Genomic DNA, 21,647 nt, shown 5'->3' on the forward strand with positions numbered 1-21,647 from the left:
AGCTAAAATGTCTCAACTTGACCTGAGAAGATTATCCAACTGCAGGTTAATTCAGTAGATCGCAGCTGATAAAAAAAGTTCTCAGTGTCAGCATCTTTCCAGAAGTTTAAATTAAAAATCGTTTGATAGTTATCATGAAATCCTGTCCTCTTTTGAGGATTAACAATCTTTTATAGATGGAAGGCTTTACAGTGAGAACAGAAAGGGAAAAAAAGAAATTCCTTCTGTTTTTCCTCTTGAGCTCAAAAACTTGTTCAGAAGTGAATGGAAATAGCTTTTCAAATGCTATTTCTCGCCAAGGGTGTATGATATTCTTCTGCACGAGGTGCAAGCAATCTCATATTTTACATGCCCTACCAAATTTTGTGTTACATTGTGCACTTTCAAGAGTTTACAAGAAGTTCATGGAATTCATTGACACGCACGGTTTGTGTCTTGATATATACATTCATTAAATCTTCTCATGTCATCCCATTCCTTTATAAGAGCACAGAGCAAGCAGCTATTATTTTCATACAGATTTTTTCAGAACTACAATGCTACTAGAAAGATTAACAAAGTATGCTTGTGGCTAGGGATGGGCAGTTCAGATTCAGAATTGGCTGAATGATGCCACATCTAAAATGTTTCCTAATGTTTCTCAATCCACGGAACCTTGGCAGCTGCTGGGTAAGAAAGCTGGGTTAAAGACAGATTTTTCTTTCAGGTATAGAGCTTGCAGCTTTAACTTGTGCACCGTGTAAACTGTAGCATTCCTTTATATACTGGAGGCAGCAAGATGGTTGTTTTGTTCCCTTTCAGGGGAGAGGAAAGGGAGAGAGCATGCACACACAAGTTTGATATGCAGCTTTTTAGCCTTAGCTCTAAAGCCAGAAGAGAAACATTTCGTTGCTCAAGGACAGTTCCTATATGCCAGGCAAGTGAGTATTTCCAAGCTTCAATTTGATGTTTAAGCTTCAGTATCCCATAACTGTAAAATGGGGGAAATATTTCTCATAGTAATAAATTAAGACACCACCATCATTGTATGCAGTGGTTTGAAGATTAACAATTAGGCAAAAGAATTGTTTATGAAGCAAGGCTAGCAATCTACAAACTGTCGGAACATTACTGATGCAGTTCTGAAAGAAAAACATGATTATGGCAGGAACATTGCTAGTGTTACAAGTAAGTGCCTAATACAATAGTTCTTACTTCCAAACCTTTCACACCAGCATTATCGAATATTAAAACTCTGTATGTTCCCAAGGTAATAAAGCTCGGCAACTATTTTTACCATACCGGTACTCAAAGAACTGAAAAAATTCAGGATCATAACTTTACACCTGTGCTAAATGGCACTTACTGATCTTTAAATGCTGAAGAAAAGTCAGACTGCTATAATTTCTTGGTGTCTTCTCAAGTTGCATAATACATTCAGCATAATATCACTCTGTTGTATGCTGACAGTAGTAAATCGCAGCACTCAATATTGATTCCTGTTGCTAGCTAACACCACTAATGCATGTATCTCTTCATTAATATTCTTAAATTGCCAGTGGCTATTTACAGAGAAAGCTGGAGAATGTTAATACTATACATGAATCATTAGCTTTTGGTTACTCTCCCAATGCCCTCCAATGACAAATGAAGTGTATAAATAGCTTGCGGCCACTGCCACCTGCTTCCCTGACACTGCCCAGTGGTTAATATTTATATTCCTTTTTAATATTTGTCCATCTATTCCGTTCCTGCCTCACAGGCCATTCCTCAAGACTTATAATTGAAAGCCATTCATTGTAATCACCAAATTAGAAGGTGATGATTGGTGATTTTGTTTTTCTCATTACAAAACCCACACACAAAACTAGCAAAGACCCGCATAAATGTTTTTCTGTGTAATACTTTGTATCTAATTCCCCATCACACAATAACACTACTTTCACACACAGTATTATTACACACCATTTGTATATGCCATTTGCAAAGTACACACACCTCACATACACAATTCTGCAAACTGATCAACACTACATTAGTTCAGCCTACTCCCACTTCTGCTGAACACAGTTCCAGATGTTGCTCTGCTTACTGACCATTTTACTTTTCTTCCCCCTCCCTCAACACATTTATTTCTATTTTTTCACAATAAATATCAGAGTAACTTTCACACATCCCCACCGAACACATAAATTGTTAACCCCCCCTTCCCCCACTTACACACACAAAAAGTAAACTCTTATCCTGAATATTTCTGCTTATTAATTAAAATAACTTGCTATACACTCCTTTCACATAGCATCCTCTGGCATTAAATGACTTGTACAGATTCCATAACATTTTCCCATTATCTTATGTCTCTTTTTTACCATATTGGAATGATAATAAACATTCCATTAACCCTCTTAGTTGCTGAATGAATGGCTAGGCAGGACTCATTTACAAGCAAATAGACATTTCAAAGACTATAGCTATGGAATGTGCTCTATGTGGGTTTCTTTTGGAGATTGTCTTTGGAGTTTCAATTGGTCCAGAATATGCACATTCACTTACCTCTAAGGTCAGAGAACACTGATGGCAGCTGAGCAACCATTTAAAAGAGGAACACACAGGGGAAAGGGGAAACCTTTCTCCTTTCTGCTCAAGTGCCTATGTGCTTATAGCATCCTGGAAAGAATAATTGTGATTAAGGTATGCATGCTATTCAGTGCCACTTTTAAAGACTCTGACACCTCTGGAATAGCAGGGAGACAGGATTAGAGGAAACACATTCTTAATTAATAACACACCCCCACACACACACAAGGACTAGTTAAGTTGCAAAGGCACACAGGCCCCATTCAACAGCTTTAGTATCTTGGAATGGGAGGTATATTAAATAATGTAATGCTATAAAGTGTGCATTCCCACAACTGCAATCTCATAACTGTAATCTATATGGAGAAATAGGAAGGGAGAGGCAAAAATACCCTCTTCCATATTTACTCTCATGGATCAGGGCTAGTGCCAGAAGTAGTGCTGTATAGTGGACAAAGGGACATGCAAACAGAAGAAAGATTTAGGATCCAAGCCTTAGCCTTGACAATCAGCAATTATAGCATTACAGATATAGCATTAGATTTCTGAGATTCTGACTAGGTAAGAACGTAAGAACATAAAAGAAGTATTGTTGAGTCAAGCCAATGGCCCATCCAGTCCAACACTCTGTGTCACACAGTGGCCAAAAAACCAGGTGTCATCAGGAGGTCTGCCAGTGGGGAAGGGACACTAGAAGCCCGCCCACTGATTGCCCCCAAACATCAAGAATACAGAGCATCGCTGCCCTAGACAGAGAGTTCCATTGTGGCTAATAGCCACAAGGTGGACCTCTGCTCCATATGTTTATCCAATCCCCTCTTGAAGCTGTCTGTGCTTGAAGCTGCCACCACCTCCTGTGTCAGGTAAGCTGAAAACTACCATCCACCCACAGATAGTTTCAGGTGAGCAGCTAGCCATGTTGGTCTGCAGTAGAACAGGAAGATTCAAGTCCAGTAGCACCTTAAAAGACCAACAAGATTTCCAAGGTATAAGCTTTCTAGAATCAAAGCTCTCTTCATTAAGATACCCTGACTCTTGAAAGCTTATACCCTGGAAATCTTGATGGTCTTTAAGGTGCTACTGGACTTGAATCTTGGCATCCTATCACAGAGCAGAATGTTGTACCACTGCTGCAACACAAAAGGGCAAGATGGGTGGCAACCCATGAAAGTGCCTTGTGGTTCTGAAACTTTGGAAGTCCCTCTCCCAGGAGATCTGCCTGTTTCTCTCTGTCATTAGCTGATTCTGCACACGTTGAATAATGCACTTTCAATGCACTTTATCAATCGTTTGAGGTGGATTTTTTGTTCCGCACACAAAACAATCTGTTCCAAATGATCTATAAAGAGGACTGAAAGTGCATTATCCAACGTGTGCGGAATCAGCCATTATCTTCCACCAGCATGTAAAGACTTTTTTGTTTCATTTGCCATACTTCCAGAAAACTCTTACAGACCCTCCTCATTTATGTATTTGCTAATTTCTTTATATGCTTTTATTGTGTTTATACATGCATTTTAAATGTTATTTTATTGCTTTAATTGCCATCTTGTGGACCTTATTTGGAGTGGGAAAACAGCATATAAATTTTTTAAATAAACAAACAAATCCTCATCATTACTAAATAAAACTAGTTGTGGGTCCATACGGATGTTGATGGAACAATTTAAAAAAAACAAACAAAAAACCAATAGCCTGCATTTACCTCAGGACTTTTTTCTTAAAAGTTTATCTAATTTTGGAAGATAAATTGGCAAAGATACTATTTCTCTTCTAATCATTTCTATCCTGCTCTGTCCACTAAAGGCAAAGCTTTACAGACAATTAAAATTCAACAGCGGGAAACAATCACATTTTAAAAAAACTTTTGGTAAAGAAGCAAGTTTTCAGCTGGTGCCAGAAATTCAGCACATTTTGTCAAATTTCACTTGCAGGTAGGTAGCCATGTTGGTCCACAGTAGAACAGCAAGCTGAGTCCAGTGGCATCTTAAAGACCAACAAGATTTTCAGGGTGTAAGCTTTTGAAAATCAAAGCTCCCTTTGTCAGACACCATTAAATATTGTTAAACATCATGTTTTTAATTGTAAGATGTCTCAAGTAGGACTCTGAAGAGGTGGCATGGAAATATTATAAATGAATAAATAAATAAATGTTAATATCTTTACCTGTGTGTACAATATTAAGTGCTCTAGAAGACTGTACAAAGCTGGCTTCAGTTTCACTGATATACAGACAAAATATGAAATTTAGGTACTTTGCTGAAGTACTGCTTTTTTCAATAGAGATTGCTATTAAAATTATACACCTCCAACTGGTATTTAATGATATGGCTATGAGCAGAACCACAAGTGACAAAAGGCACAGATTGGACACTTGGACACTTCCCTCAAGTCTTGATGGGAAATGTAGGCAGCTTGGCGGAATGTTGGACAAGTGACAGTTGAAAAGTCCATTGGACAGCAGTCAGAGAGCCAAGCTGCAAGACTAGGATGCCTACATTTCCCATCAAAACTTGAGGGAAGCTGACAAGTGTCCAATCTGTGCCTTTTGTCACTTGTGGTTCTGCTCTATGATTCAGACAGCTTCTCTATGCATTCCAAAGGGCTTCTACCTAGCCAACAGGATGTTTTGATATCCCCACCTTCCATCACATTCCATACATTTTAAAACTTGTTTTCAAATTGTCATTAGTTTCAAAAGTGGTCTGCTGCCTACTGTACTCTTGGAGAAGTACCCCACTCCCTCACCCCCACCCCCAAAAAACCAGAATGACTTCTGGTATTGTCCAGACTGTGGACAATAAAAATACACAGTGTGTGCATATGTACTGTTATGGTACTAAAGATGGAATCATAAGGCTGGAATACCTCCTATACCCTTCCACACAATGTGTGGAAGGATATAGCGCTAAGATGCGCAAAGTCCTAAGATGTATCAAACATACATACTTCCTTATGCATGTCAATTGGGACATCCAAAAAGACTTTCCATCTGTCATCTATTTGATCAGCTTTGATCCTGACTGCAGCCCAAGCCTGGTGATTGCTCAGTATTTTCCAGAAGATGAATTATTTGTCATTTTGTTGGATTCATATATTTGATAGATGCAATCACTGCTGGCTCATTTTTCACCTGAAACAAAGCATTCCTCCTGAAAAGCACCCTGTATATCTTTTTGACTTGTGTTAAAGGTCCTACATCTGGGAACATCAATATTTCATGTCCATTATTAAAGACATTCGTTTTGTGTCCTCCAGCTATGACCAGTTTTCACCTTGGCAATGGTAATATATAGAGGTGGAAGGACAAGTTCTCCATGGGCTGCTGATGGCCTTCCTCATTATAGTATTTGTTTTAAAAATATTTCTCATATACTATTTAGAACATGTCTATTAGGGGCATCAAAATTAGGACGGCATTTCTCACAGAACTATGACCTTTGCTTTTTACATGATGAAAATTTAATGTGGTGGGTCATTTTTCAGTATGCTACACTGGCAAAGTGCATCTTTCCCTATGACCCCCAAATGAACATCATGAGTACGAATCAAGATTTTATTAACACATGATCCACTCACTTCAGCAAGCACCTTAGGGCCAAATGTACAAATAATAGATCTGAGTCTTTAAACTTGAATCATGAAGTGGGGAGGCTCCATTTTTATGTGCTTACTTTGGAGGCAGGGTGGGGGCTGTAGAAAGAGAAAAGCAGGGATGTGGGGAAAAGCTCAGAACTCCTTACCCACTTGCCTCTTATGTTGTTCAAACTGGATTCCCACTCCCTGCTGATTGGGACAGATCTGTTTGAATACAGTTTAGCTGTAATCATGTTAAGTTTAGCACTTATGCTGCTACTTGCTTTTCATCTAAATCCAAAAACATGAACATAATCCACATAAAGCTTTTTACTAAGTCCAATCAAAATGACACAAAAGAGTGTGCGAGTTTTTGCAATCCTGGGACTCTTCATCAGGCTGGATGTTACAAATATAAAAAGGGGGGAGAGGGAAGCCGCATTGGGTAGACTGGTCCCAGAATATACATGCATAATAAATACAATCCTGCCTTATATGGACAATATTATTTAAAAATATGTTTATAATATATTTAAGATTATGAATGTAAATAGTCTTTCTATCCAAATTTTCTTAACTTTGCTTTCACCAGGAAACATGAAACAGGTGGCTGAATGATTTTAAGGTCAAAGGATTTTCCTTATTTATAGTCTCAAATTAGCAGTATGTGTGGTCAGAAGATGTATATGATCGGAGGCAGGATGAATTGTTGACACAAGGCTTTTACTCTTTAGGACTCCCAAATGAAAGAAGGACGTGGAAGTAATAGATATTTTGCGCAGTAATAGATTTTTGTGCAGCTGCCAATAAAAGAGCAATAGGAAATGCACTGGTTAAATGTTGAGGAACACATGTTGTACAGGCCAAATGTTTGAGAGGACTATGTTAGATGAATGTTGACCACACAAGTGGGAGCAGAAAACAAATGGAAGAAACCTAAAACTAAATTATACCTCAAAGCTAAGTGAAGTCCAATAATGATCAGTCAAGTCTGCCTCAGTTTTCCTTATATTAAACAGAAACGGGCAAATGTTTTGGATTAATGGGTCCTATGGATATCTCTGTGCCAGCAAAGTTATAAATGGCATTTCATAGGCTGCCATGTAAAAGCAAAGTGCCTTCATGATAAAATTTATTGTTTTCTCACAATTATGTTCCAGTGTTATTCCTTCTTGGATTACATGGCTTTCATCTATTTTCATCTAAGTGTTTGCTAGGATACAAAATTCTCCAGAAAATTGGATTAAGAGAACAAAAGAGAGATAAAGTGATCATGTTTCTTCCTCGGAAAGAATTACTATTTGTGTACATACACACTTTAACAATGAACTCCTGTGGTGTGTGTGTGTAAGGGGGGGGTTCAACCATGGAGATTTCTGAAGGAAACAGTAATTGGAAATCTTAGTCTGAATAGCAGACTCTGTAATATTTATCTTAGTGTGTTTGTCAAGTTGATTGTTTATATTCAAAACCAAAAGTTGAAGACACATGGATCATCTCTATAAAAGCTCTCCTTACCACATATCAAGGCAGGTAGAATACTCTGTTGAGCCCAAGAGAACATCTGGAGGCCTGTACCACAGCGTTACCACTTCATTAGAATATGTATGACTCGGAACAGATTTGGCTCGTGCAAGTCCTATGAAAACATACAGAGAAGAAAAAAACTATATAAACATACAAAAATAAAGATCTCTTTTCAATAAACTATTTGAAAGACAGCATGTTAATCAGAGGACATATCCAGTTTTATCACTTGACAAAACCCAAATGGTCATAAAATATCAAACAACGGCAATAATTGTTGTCATTATATGGTTGTCATGTACATTATCAAAAAATTTATAGTCTATGTTGCAAAATGCCTTGGGTAATCATTTAAAAACTATTGTACATGAAAGTAAAAACAGATCAATCTACAAGTGTCAGTCATTAGAGCAAAATAACATAACCTGTATAACTACTTAACAGGTGGTTAGAAACTGAACAGCTCCAGGAAAATGTTAAATCTTTATCCACATTCAGAAGAAACACACTGAAAAACCTGAAACTTCAGGCACATGCTGTTTCATAAAACCATAAAATGCCATTTCCCTTAGCCTTTCAGCTTTTAATGTGATTATCTGTGATATGGATATGAGACAAAAAATATAAAAAGAATGGCTGATATCTGGGATGGAAATCAAATTTTTTTAAAAGAAAAAAAGAGGCATTGTAGTGCAGAAGCAAGGTTTATGCACTTCATGTGGGCTACTAAAGTTTAAATTCTTGTTCAAAAACACCACAAAGCTGAAAGGCCTTGGTGAAATCACTATCTTGCTGTGGATATTCTCTTGTGTTAGGGAAAAGTAAGTTAACCAAGAATTAGAAACAAAGTAAAGTCTCATTCGTTAAGACATGGTTAAGCAACATATGTCCCACTATTAAATTTGTGTACTTAGTTTCCAATGTAACGTTGAAAATAGCTCTTTGGATTATAATTATTTTCTGCTTTTCTTCCTGTTTGTTGTCACATTCTACAAAATATTCGAAACAGTTAAAAAAGTAATTAAAAATACTGGACCATGTAGAGGACTAATGATGCAGTCCTACGCAGAGTTACTCAAATGGGCTTACACTGAAGTAACTCTGCACAGGACTGCATTGTAAGTAAGGGAACCAGAGTATGAAGTATTTCAGAAAGAGGTAATTGTTATGCAGGACCTACATGTCTTAAATTACTACATGTCCCCTAGTAGATTTGCAAAACATCAAAACAGTTCAGATCTTTAGAACTGCTTATAGTACATTCATTGTCAAACATCTAAGACTCCTTCCTATGTTTTGATTCACAAGATACAAACAAATGACAGTTATAGGACTGTTGTTTTTTTCCTATCTTCTGAGTGACAATTTAAACATGGTGACATACTTTATACTGTTTATGCATCTAAAGATGCTTACTCATGCAAAATTTATCTAACTGTTTCCTCCAGCTGAGGAAAACTGTAGGACAGGATTAATTAGCACAGCATGTGTGATCACTTTGTTTAAAGATTCCTTGTCGGTTTCCATGGTTACACTACAGGAAGCCGCACACTCTCTCTTCAGAAAGACAGTGGCACTTGTACTGGTGATCATCAGAACTTTTTATCTTAGGAGTTAGATGGAATATAAAGTCAAAAGGTAATGGGAAAAGGTAGCCAGCTGAACACCCAATTCTTCTATAATGCTACTTTTTTCAATTTTGCCTTGAAGACCTAAAGGGATACCTTCATGATAATCCTCTGAACTTCCTTTCAGTTCTTGCTGCTTCTGACAGATAAATAGGTCACTAAAAGAAAAGACACCTCACTGCTACAACTCAATTCTTTAAAGTAACAAGATGCTCGTGAAATAGTTATTAGAAGTCAAGGCACATCACCTAATCACCAAGCCTATCATAATTCCAGTGCTAATCCTCAGAGAAACAATAGGTGAAGGAGCTCTGTCCTTCATGACTTGCTTCCTCCATGCCATAAATACTACTTATAATGAATATTCACTTCATGCCAATTAGATACACCTTAAACACTCTTCTAGAATGCTTTGCCATCCACCTTTGTGTATTAACTTCTCAACATTTATGCAGAAACCTACCTATATTACACAAAAAAGCACAATCTGCATTCTTGTACTGCATTCTTCTACTATTTTGCCTTATACATTATCTGCCACTTTAAATATGTACTCCTATGTACAACCAGCACTCCATGTTGTTTAATGTTAGTCCTAGAATTGGTTATGTTTTGCTCCAGTATTTTTTCTACTCTGTCTTGGATCCTTGCCAATGCTATGTCTTTTAAACTTGTATCTGTTTACCTTATGGTATTGTATTGAAATATACTTGATACTGATTGTATTAACCTCATACTGTGTAATCCGCCTTGAGTCTCAGTGAGAAAGGTGGACTATAAATGACGTAAATAAATAAATAAAAGAACATTACAACTTCATCCTGATGATCCAAATTTTCTGCTTTAAGCTGTTACAAGGTTCTGTTCCATCCTCCATGAAACCCTTGACGGAATTTGAAGTCAATATCATGACCACATTACAGTGATCCACCTTTATTTCACTTTTCTTATGATCCAGATGGAGTCTTAGAATAGTTAAGAAGAGGGAACAGTTAACCAGAAGAAGGATTAGAAGTGCAGCTCAACCCACAGGTTAACCAGGAAGCTTGTACTGTATTTGATGTGGTACACTTCCCAAAGACATCAGGTAAATACCTTGGCATTGCTAATAGAACCAGCCATACAACTAAATGCTTACATGATAGTCTAGATGCTAGTCAGTGAAGCAGCAATTGCATTCCCTTCAGGGGAAAGGACCATTTTGCTACCATCACCCATGGCTTGGTGACATCTAGGTTTGGGATTGGATCTTGTATCTCCTTTCCTCTTGTGCTCCTGTCTACTATGGAGAGCACCTCACCAACAAACCTTGCCTTGACCTGTTCCCCCATTCTTCAGATTAATTTATTATTCTTTTATACCCCATATTTCTTCCCAATAGGGACCCAAAGCATTTTATTCTCACAGCAACTCTGAGGTAAATTAGACTGAGAGAAAGTGTGACTGACTGGCCAAGCAACCTTCCATGGCAGAGTGTGGATTTGAGCCTAGGTCTTCCATATCCCAGTCTGATGCTCTAAACTATGGATCTCAGCTTCCCCTTGCCTTGGCAGCCTCTTCCTGGAAAAAGTCTGAAACTGCTGAAAAAGTCATGCAGATGTCAGTTGCTTAGGTGAGTTGTGTGGTGGCTGCCACTGGGACCAGGTGAGTTGTATAGCATCAGGTCATTTGGTACCTGGCTGACTTGTGAAAATTGCATGGTAGCAAGTTGTCTAGAGGCTGCTGCTGGCCTTGGCCCCAATGAGTCCCCCCTCCTGGGCAGAAAGGAGGAGAGAACAGGTGGACCAGGAGACCAAAATAGCCTTGGAAAGAGCCTTGGTGCCTACTTTTTACTAACAGAAACCAAGGTTTTAAGGCAATATTGTTGTGGTGGCTTAGCAAGCATCACAAATGTCCCTAAGATCTTAGAGGGCATCAATTTCTTAAAGGTATTGTTGCTGCTTCTATTATTTGGAGGGTGGGGCTAACACCAAATGGTTAATTTTTTTAATTTCAGATTTTTCTGCAAACATAAGACTTGTAGAAGGATCTGTCTTGTGTGTTCATGGCTCCAGTCTCTGGATTTAAGTATCAACAGATGGAGCCATGCTGAAAATTATATTTATTGACACTATAGAAATGGTAGCAATTAATTGAAAAAGTAATTAATAGAGCCATCCAGCAATCAAAGAAAGAGAGCGAAAGAAAGCCTAAGATATCTCAAAATTCAACAATACACATTATTTATTAATTTAGATTTCTATTCCGCCCTCCCTGCACCAGCAGACTCAGGGTGGATTACATTTCATAAAAACATTACAATAAAACTTGCATTTAAAAATTTAAAACAACAATATCAAACAGTACAATATAAATATTTTAAAAGGTGCAAGAAAGCAGCACTGAAGTAATCAATCAATCTGCCACCCAACCGTCACTTAAAAAGTTACTTAAAAAGTTAGATGGTGGATGCCTCTAGTCCTTCTCTACTAGAGGGACCCATTTTCCTCTATTCGGACAGTGGGGACCCAGCTCAGCGTTAACCATATGCCTGGCGGAACAACTCCATCTTACAGGCCAGGCGAAAAGATAACAAATACTGCCAGGCCCTGGTCTCATTGGACAGAGATTTTCACCAGGTTGGAGCCAGGATCAAAAAGGCCCTGGCTCTGGTCGAGGCTAGGTGGGCCTCCCTGGGGCCAGGGACCACTAATAATTGTTTGTCACCTGATCAGAGCATCCTCTCGGGCACATATAGGAAGAGGTGATCCTGCAGATACACTGATCCCAGTCCGCGTAGGGCTTTACAGGTGAGTACTAAAACCTTGAATCTAATTTGGTACTCTACTGGCAACCAATACAGCTGGTGCAATACCAGTGTTATATGTGCACTACTAGGCACTCCGGTGATGACACACACCGCTGCATTTTGGCCCAGCTGCAATCGCCAGATTAGACTCAAGTAAGCCCTGCATAGAGCGCATTACAGAAATCTAACCTATAAGTGACCATTGCCTGAATCACGGTAGTTAAATCGCAGGTCGAAAGATAGGGGGCAAGCTGCCTGGTCTGTTGAAGATGGAAAAAAGAAGACCTGGCAACTGCTGTGACCTAAGCCTCCAGCAATGTCTTTGTTCCATGTCCTGGGCAGAAGCCAGACTGGAAAGGATCCAGGGCAGAAGTATCCTTCAAGAATCTCTGCAGCTGTTCCTCCGCCGCCTGCTCAATCACCTTACCCAGAAATGGGAGGTTCAAGACTGGGTGGTAACTGACTAGGTCGGCAGGATCCAATTATGGTTTCTTTAGAAGAGGCCTCATCACAGCCTCTTTTTGCACTCCAGGAAAAAACCCGGAGCCCAAGGACATGTTGTTAATAGCCACCAAGGAATCCTGTAGTCCATTGACACTGGCTTTCACCAGCCATGACGGACACTGTCCAGGAGGCATGTGGTAGGCCTCACTGCCCACAGGATCCTGTCAACCTCCTCCCCAGAGAGTGGGCTGAAATGATCAAATATCTGCCCAGAAGATGGCCAAGGGGCCTCTAGTTCACGTACTGTATCAATCATGGCTGGTAAATCATGGGGGGAGACACAAAAAAAAGCTCACAAAAGCCTCACAACTAATGTCCAAATTCGAATTTTGAAGATCTCCTCCTGATAGGGAGATCAATGACAGTACCACATGAAACAATTTTGCTAGGTGTGAGCTAGCTGACGCAATGGAAGCTGCGTAGAATTCCTCTTTCACAGCTGTCACTGCCACCTCACAGGATTTCATGAGCAACCTATAAGATGTTCTTGCCTCCTCGTCCCGAGATCGCTGCCACACACGCTCAAGCTGTTTTAGAGCCCGTTTCATCTGCCATAGCTCCTCTGTATAGCAGAGGGCTCGACGGACATGGGAGTGAAGAGAGCTACGGGGTGCTATTTCATCGATGGCTTTGGAGATCTGGACCTACCAGTCCTCCACCAGCTCATCCAACCAACCACTATGGAGCATTGATTCCCACAGAGCATTCTGGAAACCAACTGGCTCCATAAGTCTCTGCATACATTAGTTTGCTGCCCTTTCAGGGGGGTGGGGTGGCACATCCAACCAAGACTTCAGGACCGAGTGGTCTAACCACAGCACTGACTCTTTCACATCCAGAACCACATTCATCTCCATCCCGAAGATCAAATCCAATGTGTGGGCTGCTTTGTATGTAGGGGCCGATACAAATTGGGAAAGTCCCAGTGCTGCCATGGCCGACACCAGGTCCGCAGCCTGCACAGAGGCGGCATTGTCGACATGGATATTGAAATCCCCCAGGACGATCAGCCTGGGGTACTCCAAAGCCCATCCTGCCACCACCTCTAGTAGGCACGACAGGGTATCTGCTGGTGTGCTACGCAGTCAGTACACCAAACAGACAGCCAGACTTTCCTTGGCACTCCCACACAATCAATGCCAGATATCTCAGGGGCGGGGAGAGGTCTGAAGGAGAAAGCCTCTTGACTAAGGATTGCCACACCTCCCCCCCAGCCTCCCATTTGGGACTGATGGAGGACCGAGTACCCCAGCAGAGCGTCAGTTCTCTCAAGGCAACTGTTTTCACCTTCCCTCACCCAGGTCTCGGTAATGCATACCAGGTCCATATCAGCTACTGCAAAAAAATCTTGCAGGGTTTTGGTCTTATTATTTATGGTCCTGGGATTGCACAACATCAGTGTCGAAGGGGAGCTTATTTTGCTAGCTTGGGATGGGACGTTGGTTAGAAGGGCACTGAGCCTCTCCATATCTCTGTGACCTTCTCATCTTAGACCACATCTCACCACTATAACTCCCTTGTCCCCATCCTGGCCACCCTCCCTGCATCCACCATCATCCTATAATAGCGTCCCATCTGCAACAGGAAATAACACCAGCTCTAATCCGATATATTCCATATGATGACAGCTACAAAATATTCTCCAGACCATATAACTGGTGACTTATAAATCCAAGGGGGGATTTAATATTTAAAAAGAAAATGGATTTAACAGAGAAAGCCCAATGAATTATATGAAAGACAAGTTGTATTGGTGACAACTCACTTTTTATCCCCGCACAGGCACACTCTGGGCTATGTGTCAGTTCATGGAAATCCAGTTACTTTGATTTCATCTCCCATCCCTTGATTACAAGAACGTCAAGGTTTCTTGGTTCAAAGGTTTTATTGAAAAGAATATATTCAAAGTACAGTATTCCATAAGCAGGGTAGCTTCTGGCTGAACAAAGGCTTTGTTGAGAATGACGTGTTAGTTAGAAGTAGCAATACACCAAACATCCCTTCCCTGCCTCCCCCTTTGCAGCTCGTCTGTGGAGGCCTGGGAAGGAGCGAGAGTCCCAAGGTCGCTGTCTAGTCTGGGTAGATAACAACAGTCTGGGAAAGCAGCTGAACCTGCAGGAGAGAAACACTGGAAATCTTCAGAAAGGTTAAACACTGGGAAATAACAACTCCAAGATGGCATTACCCTGGCTAGCTAAACTGACATCCTGACATTATGCAAGGATAAAGAGTCATTGCCAATATGGCTTGCTTAGGAGAGAGTGGGGTGGCTTGGCACACCTATCTCAAGGCTCCGTAGTGGCTACAGAAGGGCCTAGCACAGCCCTGCACTACCACCCAGCACACTGGTGGGGAGGGCTGCACTCCCACACCACTCTTCTCCATCGCTGCAGCAGCCTCCTTGGAGTCTCTGGAGGGTTGCTCTGCAACAGCTGCTGAGGCACTGGGGAGGCCCGCCATGCCAGCCCAGCCCTCAGCACATTCTGAGCAGCCTGGGGTGTTGTGACGGGCTGTGGGGTGCTGCTGCACTCCACACCAGCTGCTGAGGCTGCTTGCAAACACAAAGCGCAAGGTAAGCGCTTTTGGGGAGTGTGTGTGAATGCTGAGTTCTCAGAGCGACTCAGGAAAACATACACAATAAGTGGGACAAGTGCAGGAAAGAGAGACTGTGAAGAAAAAAAACCAGCCCAAGAAACTTACTAAATAATCACAGTCTGAGCCTGTTGGCACCTCAGGGAAGAATGGAGCTTTGACCCTTGAAAGCTTACGCCCTGAAAATCTTGTTGATCTCTAAGGTGCCACTGGAATCAAATCCTGCTGAAAACATGATCAGTTTGCATGCGTTTAAGTACATGCACAAACATTATATACATGACGGACATACGCTTGGGTCTGAATGTCTGATTCAGTATTTTAGGGTAATTTATAATAAGAAAATACAACGATAATTTATAATAAGCAAATACATTGAAATGCAATACAAATTTAGTTTGTCACCTGTAGCATCCAAGAACACGGATCTGTTCTCAGCATATGTAAGTTTCAGAGAGAATGTGTGTGTGTGTCTGTCTATAAATATGTCAGTTCCCAATGTTCTGTTGCACACACAACCATCTGTCATATGGGTGGAAGGAGAAAGACGCAATCCCTCTCCTTTCCCCTCCCACAAACTTCTCTTGCTTCTGATAAATGCCCACGCTTAACATGATCTGAACTATCAGCCCAAATACAGAGTGTCCATACAATGGTAAGAAAAGTGCACTAGTTTAAAAATTCCTTTAAGAGCTTTGTATTAGCATGTACTCTGATTCTACACAGGTAGATTCTATGCAACAGATGTCTATCCTTACAGCTGAGTAAAATAGTTTTAAATCATAATAATTAAGGAATGAAGCCAGTATAAACCTCTCTTGTTAAATCTATCAGATCATGTTAAGCGTGGGCATTTATCAGAAGCAAGAGAAGTTTGTGGGAGGGGAAAGGAGAGGGATTGCGTCTTTCTCCTTCCACCCATATGACAGATGGTTGTGTGTGCAACAGAACATTGGGAACTGGCATATTTATAGACAGACACACACACACATTCTCTCTGAAACTTACATATGCTGAGAACAGATCCGTGTTCTTGGATGCTACAGGTGACAAACTAAATTTGTATTGCATTTCAATGTATTTGCTTATTATAAATTATCGTTGTATTTTCTTATTATAAATTACCCTAAAATACTGAATCAGACATTCAGACCCAAGCGTATGTCCGTCATGTATATAATGTTTGTGCATGTACTTAAACGCATGCAAACTGATCATGTTTTCAGCAGGATTTGATTCCAGTGGCACCTTAGAGATCAACAAGATTTTCAGGGCGTAAGCTTTCAAGGGTCAAAGCTCCATTCTTCCCTGAGGTGCCAACAGGCTCAGACTGTGATTATTTAGTAAGTTTCTTGGGCTGGTTTTTTTTCTTCACAGTCTCTCTTTCCTGCACTTGTCCCACTTATTGTGTATGTTTTCCTGAGTCGCTCTGAGAACTCAGCATTCACACACACTCCCCAAAAGCGCTTACCTTGCGCTTTGTGTTTGCAAGCAGCCTCAGCAGCTCCTAGAAAAAGCAGGTTTAGAAGGGGATCGGGCTCTTCCATCACCATCGCCTGCTTCCCTTTCAAATTTTTTTTTTTAGTTCTGCACATGTGTGATCGCATGCTGAGAGCTTGCGGGGAGGGAGGAGCCGGGAGTCTGAGGTTTCCTCAGAGAACTTTTGCCATTCACATGCCCAGGATCAAATAAAAAGTGCTCCATCAAGCCGCGCCAAAAGGAAAGACTGCAGAAAGTGTGTTCATGGAAGAAACGCCTAAAAAACAGTTGGTAAACACCCTGTACCCATTTTGCTAATGGAGACATGTGGAAAAGCCGCCCACATTCTGTGAGTATGCCATACCTTTAAGGACGTGTGGAATCAACCTTTATTAAGAAATGTAGAACAGAAACAGAGTTTCACCTTTTTAGCCACATTGTTTCCACAATCCTGTGCACACGACAAGTCCAATTAATGTATACTCACTATATATATTATTGCATATGTTACATAATGCAGTATGTTCACATTAACAAGAAGTCTGCTTAAAAAAACCACAATCAAGAGAAAATGGCAAAGAACCAAAGGCAATACCAGACTCCCTGCTGCACAAGATCCCCTAACCTATGATGAGATTAACTAATGAAAAATGACTTTACTTCTAGAAACAGAAGATTGCCTGTCACACAGAACAGTTACATGTGGTAATAGTTAGCATGGATTGTAAGTGCCAAGCTAAGTTACACTTGTAAAACCAAGCCAAAAGGGAGGAGTGGGAGGAAATAATGGCACCTTTGGAGTGACTGGCTTGTTCATGAATTTGAAATTCAAATAGTAACTTAGGTAACTTCTCTTCTTGCTGCCTCTAAACCCAACAAGATCCTTCCTACTTGAAGGAATGCAGACATGACTCTCCTTGAATTCTACATAGGATTGCCAAGACATTGTTTTTTCATCCTTACTAAGGATGTTCTAAAAATTACTGTGAAGCACTCCGGTAACCTAGAGCAGCGTTTCCTAACCTGTGGGTCTCCTGACTCAAAAGTGGGCCGCGAAGCATGCAGCAGCAGGTTGCGGGCTCTTATAGGCTAATGGTGGCTGTACCCTGCCCCTCCTTGCCTGGTGCTAGGCTGAACTCAGGCTAAACTTCTAAGGTGGAGGAGGAAGTGAGGGGCTTCAAGCCAGCCAGCCAACAAGCAGTCCATAGGAAGAAGGCCGCAGCTGTGCTTCAGTCTACAGAATTGCCCAACTACCATTTTCATACAATGCAAACATCTGCAATGCATCCTCTCTCCTGACTCAAACTTCTCCATCTTCAGGCCCATGTAAAAAACCTGCCATATCACCAATTTTTTTTTTAAATCCTATACAATTCTAGTTTTTATTCTTTCTGAAGTTCATGGAAATAAAACTGAAATATCAGTCAGAAACTTTTTCTTTCATAAAGTGATTCTGACTAGGGGAAAAACTTGGGCTTAAAGTATTTTCAAGTATATCTTCAGGATTCTTGCTTTGCCTTCAAGATGCCTGAATACTTGGTTTCTTCACACAGGGAAGGAGGAACAATGTGATTGTTAAATACACTCTCTCCCAGTGGAAAAGTTCAAGTAAATATGAAGGAAGTTTTCCTAACTGAAGCATCATCTTTAGAAAGAACAGAATTATGTTTCCATTCTGCTTGATGTTTAATCCTCATCACTGAAACTGTTGCCCATGGACAACCCTGTAACAGGGTTGCTTAATGGAGAAGTTGCTAAATGATTTAAATTTAAAAGGCTAAAAGAAAACCAGCAAAGTGTGCTTGTAGAACTGTGTCAGTTTACTTAAACAGTCTGTGGTACTGTGGAATTTTCTAGCCTTTCTAGCCATTAAAGGAAGGTCAACAATATTCTTTGGGTATAGTGCTAGTTCTACATTTTAATTTTTTATTTCTGTTTTATAGACCTTTCCCCATTCCAACTGCTTGCATATTATTCTTAGCTGCAAACTGGTACTGACCTTTAGCCAAGGCCTAAAAAAATTAGGCTCAGACAAAATACTACTACTACTACTACTACTACTACTACTACTACTACTACTACTACTACTACTACTACTACTACTACTACTAATAATAATAATGTACCAGTTACAAGCAGTGCCTACTCAGCAGGCATCTGTATACGATCGTAATTGCACAATCCAAAATTCAGGCCAGGCTTCCAAAGCTCCATTTTCTTTCTTTCTCATCTGTGGCTCATTTCATCAAAATTCTACCAGCATGACAATTCATTCCAAAGCATGACATGTCCAGAAGAGAAGAAGCAGCTGGGCATTCCCATGCCCAAAGAAGAAATATCAGCAAGCCAGCCAACAATCTCTTAATTTAATAAAACAATAGAACAGCAAACTACCTTCATATTTTGGCTTGTGTCTCTGGCCAGGACTACAAATGCATAGAACAGATATCATTTTGTGCCAGGACAGCCGCTTCCAACGGCACTTTCTTCCTATGCCCCTGCCCAATGGAATTTTCAAAGTATACCAGCATAATGTAATATTGTTGTAGGCATGTCCTACATTCCATATGCTTTTCAATCTCCCTTGGTTACATTTGTTGGCTAATGGTTCGTTCCTTCAAATTTTTAAGTACACATTTGTTCATGGGATTAGTTGATGAATGTCAACTGATATGTTTTGTCACTTTTGCTAAAGCACAATTACAGAAATATAAATCTAAGCATTTCCCCAAAATTCAAATAATTAACTCTAGGCAGCACCATTACTCTGCAGTAAACACAGATACCTACAGTCAACATATTCTATGCTTTGAGTTTCTTCTAGCATCTGTGAAAAGGCATTATCAGGATTTAGGGAACCTTGGAAATTAGGGTTGGCAGCTCCAGGTTAGGGAACTCCTAGAGATTTGGAGGGTGGAGCCTGGACAGGTTGGGGCTTGGGGAGGAAAGGAGCCTCATTAGGGTATAATGCCATAGAATCCACCTCCCCATGAACCATTTTCTCCAGGGGAACTAATCTCTATGTCCTCTATTGTAATTCCAGGTCTCCAGCTACCACCTGGAAGCTGGCAACCCTATTGGAAACACAAAGCCCAACAGGAATGCAGAGCTGCAGTGAAGAATGGAATCAAGAAAGATGGCCTGTTCTCCATCTTCTATCAGATGCATGTGTATAGGATACAACTGGTAACAGAATACTCATTTAATTTTCTTTGGTTAATACTGTATAAGAAGGCATAATCCTCTCTGTGCATGTAACAGAACAATCTTCAATTATTTCAGCTTGTTGGCTGTTTATCAAGTTCAAACAGTGCACTTTTCTTTACCCTGAAATATTTATATCCTGCCTTCACTACTTGGACTTAAGGAAACCAACAAAACAACAACACAAAATAACAGTTTATCAACAAGATAAAAACAAACATTTCCAACTGCAGCCAGACCTGCCAAAACAGACTACTCTCAACCAAATGCCTTCTAAAATAAAATCATTTTGTACAACTTCCTGAATGCAAATAGCAGAAAAGACTGCAACCTGACTGTTGCCAGACAATTCAAGGAGAGAGGACCACAAAGAGAATGGTGAAGAACATTGCTGCTGCATAGGAGGATGCCGGGACACGCAGTTTGATAGATATAAGGACCCAGGGCAGTGAAGGGCTTTAAATGTCTTTATTTTATTTGCTTCATTTATACCCCACCTTTCTCCAAATGGAAATCCAAACTGGCTTACATTGTTCTCCTCACCTTTATTTTATCCTCACAACAATCCCATGAGGCTGAGAGTGTGTGTCTTACCCATGTTAAATAACAACACATGCTAATATACATAGCGCCCAATCACTTGAAACTTCTAGTTATGCTTAAATGCAATCTGCAACATTCCCCTATAGTACAAGCAGCTGGGTGCCTTCTTAAAGTATAACTCATGTTACTATTTATTAAAATATAGTCTGAAAATTAACTGATGCAGGCAGCTTGCTGAAGATATTTACAATCTACCTTTAATATCATTGGCCCACAAATAGCTGTGAAATTAAATTGTATTGTGCCACTTTCCAATTCCTTCTGATAGACAGTTATGCATTCTAGTGCTGCTGCTGGTGGTGGTGGATATAATTCTGGGAATTCATTTGCTATGAAATTTGATCATGCAGCATTGCCAGAAGAGCTCGACAACATTTTCTGTTCCCTAACCTCTCCAATCTTAGCCCCAAACTCTGAGGGCCTTAAACCTGAAGTTAAGAAGCTGCCCCCCCAAAAAAAGGTCAAAGGAAGTTAGTTTTGCAGCTCAAGTTTTGCAACTCAAGTTTGTGCAACTGGAAACTTAAAAGGAGTATAATAATGTGTTCTTGTTGATTACAGCAAACATGCTGTGTATCTGCTAAAGAGCAAAACACCACCACAGAATTCACTCCCAGGTCAAGTTTATTTATTTTTCAATTAACTGAGTCAGATGGAAAACTCCTGGCATGTTTTCATCTCCTTTAGAATTTCAGCTAGCCTCACAGTAATAAAAGACCACTTGTCTCAGTCCACTTTGTGAAACTACAATTACTTCAGACTTATTTTTATATTCCCAACATGGCCTTAAAAGCAATTTCTTACCCTTTATAAATTTTTAACTTTATTAAAAATCTAGTCTGGTTTTCATTGCCTTTTATAGGTGTATCCCTCTTCATAAATGCTTCTTCTAAGTGCTGTAGTACAATTCATAAGAATAAAAGCTACCCATGACTATTGCTTTTACTCTGAAATAGTATTGGGGGAGTTTTTCTACCCATAGTTAAGAATCCATTTTAAATACAATGAAATGCGCCATGAGGTATGAGAATTTCTCCTCCTCTGTGTATTTATCCAAAAACAATGATCTTCTAAAGGTTTAACTTTCTGTATTTGATTTCTTAACCCAGAGGACATGAACTTTGCCTTGCACTGAATTAAAAGTGGGAAGATTGCACTATTTTTGTAAGCTCATGAAATCAAATCTGAAGGTC

The 21,647-nt window shown here is 40.1% G+C and overlaps 1 protein-coding gene across 1 annotated transcript in view; it reads right to left on the bottom strand.

Annotated features, from left to right (window-relative positions):
• CDK14 (cyclin dependent kinase 14) overlaps positions 1 to 21,647 on the bottom strand; it is a 318,753-nt gene that overhangs the window by 121,209 nt on the left and 175,897 nt on the right. Inside the window, exon 9 of the mRNA XM_054992114.1 lies at positions 7,651 to 7,771. Coding sequence (XP_054848089.1) covers positions 7,651 to 7,771 — 121 coding nt within the window. The remainder of the gene's footprint in view (positions 1 to 7,650; positions 7,772 to 21,647) is intronic.

This window comes from Eublepharis macularius, chromosome 11 (genome assembly GCF_028583425.1).
Source record: "Eublepharis macularius isolate TG4126 chromosome 11, MPM_Emac_v1.0, whole genome shotgun sequence".
NCBI lineage: Eukaryota > Metazoa > Chordata > Lepidosauria > Squamata > Eublepharidae > Eublepharis > Eublepharis macularius.